The 9,498-nt window shown below is 39.3% G+C and overlaps 1 protein-coding gene across 3 annotated transcripts in view; it reads left to right on the forward strand.

Moving 5' to 3' along the window:
• GRM3 (glutamate metabotropic receptor 3) overlaps positions 1 to 9,498 on the forward strand; it is a 231,070-nt gene that overhangs the window by 155,165 nt on the left and 66,407 nt on the right. For all 3 annotated transcript variants that reach the window (XM_019623736.1, XM_019623738.1, XM_019623737.1), the window contains exon 3: positions 29 to 884. In XM_019623736.1, the coding sequence (XP_019479281.1) occupies positions 29 to 884 (856 nt within the window). The remainder of the gene's footprint in view (positions 1 to 28; positions 885 to 9,498) is intronic.

The raw sequence follows: 9,498 nt of genomic DNA on the forward strand, positions 1-9,498 counted from the left end.
GATATTTCCCTTTTTCACCCTTGCTCAGGTGGCCAACCTGCTCCGGCTCTTCCAGATTCCTCAGATAAGCTATGCGTCCACCAGTGCCAAACTCAGCGACAAGTCACGCTATGATTACTTTGCCAGGACAGTGCCCCCCGACTTCTACCAGGCCAAAGCCATGGCCGAGATCTTGCGGTTCTTCAATTGGACCTACGTGTCCACCGTGGCCTCCGAGGGTGACTACGGGGAGACCGGGATCGAGGCCTTTGAGCAAGAGGCGCGCCTGCGGAACATCTGCATCGCCACCGCAGAGAAGGTGGGTCGCTCCAACATCCGCAAGTCCTACGACAGCGTGATCCGAGAGCTACTGCAAAAGCCCAACGCGCGTGTCGTGGTCCTCTTCATGCGCGCCGACGACTCCCGCGAGCTGATCGCTGCCGCCAGCCGCGCCAATGCCTCCTTCACCTGGGTGGCCAGCGACGGCTGGGGCGCGCAAGAGAGCATTATCAAGGGCAGCGAGCACGTGGCCTACGGGGCCATCACCCTGGAGCTTGCCTCGCAGCCAGTCCGCCAGTTTGACCGCTACTTCCAGAGCCTCAACCCCTACAACAACCACCGCAACCCCTGGTTCAGGGACTTCTGGGAGCAGAAGTTCCAGTGCAGCCTCCAGAACAAGCGGAACCACCGGCGTGCTTGCGACAAGCACCTGGCCATCGACAGCAGCAACTACGAGCAAGAATCCAAGATCATGTTTGTGGTGAACGCGGTGTATGCCATGGCCCACGCCCTGCACAAAATGCAGCGCACCCTCTGTCCCAACACCACCAAGCTTTGCGATGCTATGAAGATCCTGGACGGGAAGAAGTTGTACAAGGATTACTTGCTGAAAATCAACTTCACAGGTAAGCAAGGAGCCTTTAATCATCGTCTATGGTGCAAAACAGGTACTGTCAAACAGGAATCAAATACCTTTGCCTCAACCCATAAATCATTGAGTCAGAGTCACAACAAAGGATTCAAAGTGTTAAACACATATTCCGAGGTGCAACATGACGGCTCTTTAATGTTCTTACTCATTTTTAAGTGACTACCTTGGTTGGTACACTACATGAAATTGAAAGGGCCCCTAGGCTGGGCTGATCAATGGTAGCTGCCGGATGCATGCTATGCTACATTTGCTCTCTTTCTTGTTAGCTGTACGATATGACATGCATGATAAGGGCATTTAATTTTTTGGCAGAACTGGCAAACCTAGAAGATACGTGAACTTCCAAACCTTCCCTGTGGGTGATTTGAGCAAAAGAATCTCATAACTTTTACAGTGGATGGGAGAAAAAAGTCCCCCTTCCCAGCATCTAATTGTGGGGGAAGGGAAAGATACTCAGACCATGATGATTTCCAGGCATTTGAGTTTTTCTTCTGCTTAGAAACAATTCATGTCAGCATTAAGAGTTGTGGGTTTTCTTTTATTTTTTTTTAAGATTTTTTTTTTGAAATAAACATTTTTTTAAATTAGTTTCAGCTGTACAACTCAGTGCAATAGTTATACTTTGTACCCCTCAAAATGACAGCTCCCCTCCCCCAATGCGTCACCCCACTCCACAATTTACTTGACTCCGCTCCCATGTTAAGTGGTTTTCTTAAATTGTGTTATGAAATGAAACTTTTTCTGGGAGCCTGAGTGTAAGCAAATTGAAAAATAATGGAAGTCATTCTGATCCACTAGTGAACGTGTAAAAGTGTCTTCAAAGTGGCTTTTGCTGCCTCTCCATTTACTTCTAAATATGGTCTAAGTATTTCTAAATATAACATTGCTTTTTTATGCATTACTAACATATAAGAAGCAAGTTTTTCAGGTTTGCATAAGGTACAAGTGATAGCACATTTAGGTACTGTTTCTAGGGACTTGAGCTTAATTGCAAGTCACAAAATGGTAAGTAATATTAGTGGGCACAAAAGTTTTGGGTGTCAGAAATATTACAATGATAAAATGCTTTCATTTGCCTAAGTTGCTAATAATCTCCCATCGCACTAGGACATCATTCTAGTCTGCACAGTCTGTTTTGATTAATTTATCATCCAAGAGCATGAAAGTTTGTAGCTCAAATCATACTATCATTGGAGCAAGTAGCAGTTCTCACATCTCCCTTATAGATGATCCCTCAGAAGTCAAATGACCTGAAAAATCACTGGTAATACTAAGAGAGAACTCCATGACCACTGTTGCCTATTTTAGAATTCTAATCACTAAACCAGCCTTGAAAATAAGCACAGAAATGACCAGCCTGCATTTTTGCACATCTTTTCTTCATTCTACCCAGAGGGAGCCAAAAGTAGCAGAAATCAATTATGTCAATATTTCCTCCTATCCATCTGATGGATGCTATCTCTTAATATTAGAATTATTAAAATAAGTGGTAAAGATTAAACCTTCTATGTGCCCTGTATTCCAACAGGTGTATTCCATATAGAAACAACAAAAATATGAAAATAGCAAATCAGCATTTATCTCAAAATCACAGGTCAGTTATTGACATCTCCAGAAAATAAGAATGGACCATAGAGTCAGTATAGAAGAACATCTTTCCTGTAAATATACCTGAACTCTCAGGTATCTATAAATCATATCTACAATACATTTAATTCTTAAAAATGAATAAGGGCTGGCCGAGTGGCTCAGTTGGTTAAGAGCTTGCTCAAGAGTGCGAGCTCTGAGCAACAGGGTCGCCGGTTTGATTCCAGGCCTGAGTTGAGCTGCAGCTGAATAAGTATCTCCCTCACCCCAGGACTACCGTGGGGTTATCATTTATCTTTATTCACCATATGTATTAATGAACTGTTATGCTAGTTCATTTCTTACTCCTTAGCATGCAAATATATCTACTCCTCAACAACTTATAGAAAAGGAGCGCTTAAATTTCAGGGAGCCCTTGAAAGGTGTTTTACATAACCAAAATATTTTCCTTAATTTCCCTGACTGTTTGAGTCTTAAATGACAAAGAAAAGTGAAGAAATAAGGCCATTATTTGGATTTAAAAAAAAAAAAGTATTTTCTGTTTGTCTGCCTTGTTCAATTACTGGCTTTGAATCTACCATTTGGTTTGGCTGTGCCGACCTGACCAGAAAGTGGTAGTTTAGCTTTCTTGATTTGTCCGACCTTCCCAGTCATTCTCCATCTCTGAGGGGAGTAAAGGATGAAAAACTGATTTAAACTACAGAAAAGAAAGGGACTTTAAACCGGCCACCAGGTAAATATGTATAGCAGTGAGAATTGGACAAGAAAACGCATTACTATAAGAGGATGTCAATATGCTAAATTCGATAAATATGTACATTGTAATACAGTGTCCTACAAGGCTCTACCTGATTTGCCCCCTCCCTATCCCTTGCTGCTCTCCTGTCAACGCCTGTCACTCTCCCTCTTTCTTATTTCATTCCAGCCACCCTTGTTTCCAGACTTAGGGACTTGCCATCACCAGTCCTCTCTGCTCACAGTGCCCTTTCCCCAGATATCCCCTGTGGCTGATTAATTCCCTTACTTCCTTCAAGACTTTACTTAAATGTTAGCATCTCAAGGGGGCCCACCTGGCAAGCCTAAAATTGCAGCGTATTGCTCCAACCCCCACCACGGGGCCCTTATTTCCCTTTAACTGGCTCTACTTTTTTTTACACCATGCTTTTTTTACCTTCTCCCATACCACATCATTTATTATTTTCATGCTTATTCTTTCTTGTTCCAGCTTCACACTTGAATATAAACTCCATGAAAGCAGATCCTTATCAGTTTTGTTCACCGACGTAGCCCAAGCATAATAGGCACTCAGTAAATATGGGTTGATTATGAATAGCACTTAACACCCAAACTCATATTTCTTTCTCTAGTTCCATTATTAGAATGTGAGTTTTTTCAAGGCAGAGAACATGTTTCATTCTGGTCTGAAATGCCCAACATAGCTTCTGATACAGAGTGGACATTATATACATGTTTACTAAAGGAGTAAGAAATGAGAAAAACAATAAATAGATTTATAATATAATTCTTTATGTGAAAATTTAATATATCAGTTTTGTTCGTTAACAAATGAATGTTAAGAGAGAGAAGTATATGGCCTCTAGAATTACTTGCTTTTTTGCTTTTTTTACCTATGTACTGTACTTTAGTTATGTTCTATCATTGTATTTGAGATCCATTGAAACCCAGATAGCATTAGTGCTGGATCTTTTATCCATCACTGTTTTATAGATGAAATCCCAAAACTGAAAGTGATTTGCCCAAGGCCATCACCTGGCTAGTGTTGGAGGCCAGAACTGAAATCCAGGTCACTGGATCCAGTGCTGCTTTTGTACGTAAACAAGGAGCCTAATCACCTAACGCAGTTTCTGACACACACTACATATTAACGGAATGTGTATTAAAGGAATGAAAGATGATCAATCAATAGGTTCAAAATATGTTTCTTTTTGTACTCCTTTTTATTTATGATCCCTTTAATGCTCCTGGGACCTCCTTTTTCAATTATTTGGATCTAAAGTGGTTCATAAAATACCCATATTTTGAAAGTTGAGCCTTAGAATCTAAACCTTAGAATATATATTTTTTAAGTTTCAAAGCATTTTTTATTAGTAAAATATTTCCACCTGAAAGAGCCATGTTATCTAGAATTCTAAAATAAATATTTAAATGAGAATTATGCTTGATGCCATGTGACTTTTCAAAAGTGCTTTCAGTAAAATTCCATGTGCTCATCATGTAAAAGGAAAGCATAAATTGCTCAAGGCAGTCAAAAGCAGAGGAAACAGAGAGGGCTAATAAACATTTAAAGAAAGGCAGTATCACTGTCATTTTGCGGGTTTACTCTATAGCATAATCTCTCACTTTTTATTCTGAGACCAGTTCCAGAAAGTGAAATAGAATAAAATCATAGGTACAAAAGGTCTTCCTCAAAAATGAACTTCCCTCACTCCTCACCTGATAGAGGTGGAAATTCAGGATGTCGGCATTATTATCTTCACTTACTAAAGTGCATAACAGTGAATTCAACTGTCAGGGTGATGTGGTAACCAGAGTACACCTAATTCAAAAGAAGGAGTTTCCACTTACTGAACATACTTCCAGAGGTCCTCCAAGATGCATCCAGTGTGGAGTAGGCCGTATCTTGGGAATAACATTCATAACATTCCTGTGTGTGATTCGCAGAAGTGGGCTAAAATGTTTGAGAATGGAGAAATTGAGAGCTTGATAACAGGAAATGTATTCAATACCACATAATAGGTGATACAACAAACCACCAGGGTCCTGATTTAATCATTCATTCCACAGATATTTTTAGGCTTTATACTAGGACCTGGGGACCCAACAGTAAAGAAGACAGATGCAGTCCCTGCTTCGTGGAGCTTATCCCAGCATTTTAGGCACCAGAACAAGTATAGAAGCAGGATTTGGGGGGCCTGCAACATTAGGGCCTTGCATTCTGTTTTGTGTTCTGTTTTGGTTTTAGTTTTTGTTTTGGATCGGAATTTTTTTTTATATGTTATACCCAGAAGCAACCTAAGCTGACTGAACAAATCTTACTCCAAGTGAAAAGTACAACTTCCTGTTACTGCTAGACTGGTGGGCATAATAGGAGCGGATAGCGTTGACAGTTCTTTTGTCCATTTAGGTGGTTGGTTGTTTTCTTTTCTTTCCTTTTTTTTTTTTTTTTTCTTGGAGCTTTGCAGACCCATAAAAAAATTTTTTTTAAAAAACCATGAAAGAGTGTTGTTTTTTTTTTTTTTTTTTGCACGTTCTCTTCTTGGTACCAGCAAAGAGACAGACTACGGAGATCAGAGACGACCTGAAGACTGGTAGACATGCTTCAGCTTTGTTCTTATGTTTACAATTCTCCATACCTAGAGGAGGGGCAGAGGCAGCAAATGGTAGTCCAGCCTTGCTGCCCCACTCACCTGTGCTGCGTCCAATAAGCACAAGGATCACTCCTGCTACGGGACTGTAATCACAGAGCACAGGCCGGGAAGGGCACATTTTCTGGGACACTGCACTCCAAGGAATATGTTTGAGCTGTCCCCAGCCCAGCAAGGCTCTCCTCTTGAAAAGTTCAGGGCCATCCACGGCACAGCGCGGAAGCCAAAATGGTAATGGCCCCATCTTGAGATGAATGGGCTTTGAAGTCCCTGAAAGAGCAAACTGCTCTTGATCTTGCTTCCTCCCCTGGAACATTTGTAGTTCCTACAAAAGCACAGAAACTTGTTCCAGCTCTCCTGATCAAAAGCATTTCCAAAACATAAAGATAAATATCCTGTACTTCTTTCTTCCCTTTTCTCTCTGGTCAGCTTCCTGGGGTCACGAGAATAAGATTTAAACCCCCAAAGGACACCACGAATGTGGTTACTTATTTGTTTATGCACTGTGCATCTGTGCTGTGGTGTCTTAGAAGCTTGAGAAATTATTCTTATTTTAAGGTCACACAGTGGAGAACAGAAGCCTCTAGAAAACGTAATTTTCCACTGTGGACTGAGCTTTCTGCTGCTGCTGCTGCTGCTGCTGCCGCTGCTGCTTGTTATTATTATCATATAGTTGTTATTATTATGACTTATTATTTCATAACCATTAATTTATATCAATTCACTTGAAGAGCAGCCCAGTCCAACAAGCAGAAGAAAGTAATCACCCCCAATGAAGTGTAAAAGAAATGGATTCTACCTGCTTTTGTTTATCAGAAAACAAAGTACGATACATATACAATGTCCTAGATCTTTCCAGACTTTTTGGATACTGTAGTATATTTATGGGAAAATCACTTACATAGGTATCTGGAGATTGAAGAAATACTCTGATCATTGTTGAAAACTATAATATATAGTTTAAAAATAAGTTTAGCCGACATTCCTGACCTTTAGGACACCTGGTATCATCTCACAGCAGCCTAGACTTCTGAAGGTTTCTAATCTCTGTTGCATTGGGAACATGCTTTTCCATTTCCATATATCTTTGTGCTAAGGCTCATCCTCAGGAGGACATGAGAAAGCCAAAACAGAGAAAGTATGTGTATTTTCAATGGATTCAGAAGAAAATTCTTCACTAGGATGGCAATCACATACTGAAATAGAAGACTTTTCTCTAAAGAATTTTAAAAGATTAGATTGTCATCTTCACGAAGCAGGACGTTACGGAAGATGCTTCCCAGATTTGGGTTTAGTGAGCCTTAATGCAAAATTCTCATAATGCCTGAGCTTGGAGCACATCTTCTGAAGATTAAGGATGTTGATGTTTTCACCCTGAGGAGTAGGCACTGAGAAAGATGGCTAAAGAATGCAATGACAGACAGGTCACTGTTCTCACCTCCCTCTTACTTTAAACATTTAACAAATGTCTATGCTATTTTTAATCACCATATGTGACATCACCAGAAAAGGTTACATAGTCATTCTTCACATAATTCTCCAAACCCTCAGCATTGTACCTGGGGTAATGTGTACATTCCATTTGTGTCTGGTTCATTCCAAAACTGTGATAGTGAAAGCATTCTCCACGGTCTAAGATAAATTAGAATTTGATAAGGTGGTAGAGTCCCCAGGAGTTACAGTACTGAATAACATTTCAGAATAGTCAAAGATTTAATTCCATCAAAAAACTATTGTATAAACAATTTTACTAGCACTGAGTTGGCTATATACTTAATTTGCCAATAATATCTCAAATAAAAACTTATGTTCATACACAAACTAAGCCACTGAACCAAGTTAGGTGTTCTAAGACTGGCCATTAATATTTTTCTCTACTTCTTAATTTTTTAAAATTTTTCTTCCACTTCTGTTGAGAGATAGCTGACATATAACTTTGTGTAAGTTGAAGGTGTACAATGTGTTGATGTGATATACTTATCTATTGCAAAATGATAACCACCATAGCATTAGCTAACACCCCCATCCCATCACATAAGTACATCTTTTTAAGAACTATTCTCTTAGCAACTTTCAAGTATACAATACAGAATTATTAACTACAATCACCATGCTGTACATGACATCCCCAGAACTTATGCATCTTATACCTTGAACTTTGTACTCTTTGCCTAACATCTACCCATTTCCTCTATCCCTCAGCACCTGGGCACTACCATTCTAGTCTCTGTTTCTACAAGTTTGGCTTTTCTAGGTTCCACATATAAGTGATAAAATACAGTATTTGTATTCCTCTGTCTGACTTATTATATTTAGCATAATGCCCCCTAGGTCTATTCATATTGTCACAAAAGATGGAATTTATTTCTCATGACTGAATAATACTCCATTGTGTATATATACACCATATCTTTCTTATCCATTCACCTATTGACAGATACTTAGGTTGTTTCCATATCTTGGCTATTGTGAATAATGCTGCAGTGAACATGGGAGTGCAGATATCTTTTTGATATCCTGTTTCCATCCCTTGGATATATGTATACGAAGAAGTAAGATGCTGGAGAATATGGTACTTCTGCTTTTAATATTTTGAGGAAACTCCATACTGTTTTCCATAATGACTGCACCAATTCATATTCCCACCAACAGTGTGTAAGTGTTCCCTTTACTCTACATCCTTGCCATCACTGGTTATCTCTTATTTTGATGATAGCCATTCTAACAGGTGTGAGGTAATATCTCATTGTGTTTTTTATTTCCATTTCTCTGATGATTAGTGGTGTTGAACACCTTTTCATGTACCTGTTGACCATTTAAATATCTTCTTTGGAAAAATGTCTATTCAGTTATTCTGCCCATTTTTAATTGGGTTATTTGATGGGGTTTTGTTGTTGTTATTGTTACTGTGTTGTATGAGTTCTTTATTTTTTATATTAACCCCTTATCAGATAGATGGTTTGCAAATATTTTTTCCCATTCCATAGATTGCCTTGTTTTATTGATGGTTTTCTTTACTTTGCAAAAACATTTTAGTTTGATGTCATCCCACTTGCTTATTTTTGTTTTCATTTTGTTTCTTTTTGGTGTCATGCCAAAAAAATCATTGTCAAGACTAATGTTAAGGAGCTTACCCCTATGTTTTATTCTAGGGGTTTTGCCATATCTGGTCTTATGTTCAGGTCTTTAACATATTTTGAGTTTTTGTTTATGTATCATAAAAGATAGAGGTCCAGTTTCATTCTTTTGCATGTAGTTCTCCAGTTTTCCCAGCTCCATTTATTGAAGAGACTATTCTTTCTCCCATTGTTAATATATTCTTGGCTTCTCTGTCATAAATTAATTGACCATCTTGTATATGCATAAGTTTATTTCTGAGCTCTGTATTCTGTTCCACTCATCTATGTGTCCATTTTGTTTGTTCCAGTACCATACTTTTAATTTTTTTTTAAGATTTTTATTGGAGAATTGGGGGAAGGGGAACAGCGTTGGGGAATCGGGGAAAGGGAACAGCCAAGTTGCTGTTCTTTTGTTCTTCAGTCTAGTTGTGGAGGACACCGCTTCTCTGGCCCATGTTGGTATTATGATCATTGCGCTGTTCCCGGCTGAGGCAGT

This window comes from Hipposideros armiger, unplaced genomic scaffold (genome assembly GCF_001890085.2).
Source record: "Hipposideros armiger isolate ML-2016 unplaced genomic scaffold, ASM189008v1 scaffold_560, whole genome shotgun sequence".
NCBI lineage: Eukaryota > Metazoa > Chordata > Mammalia > Chiroptera > Hipposideridae > Hipposideros > Hipposideros armiger.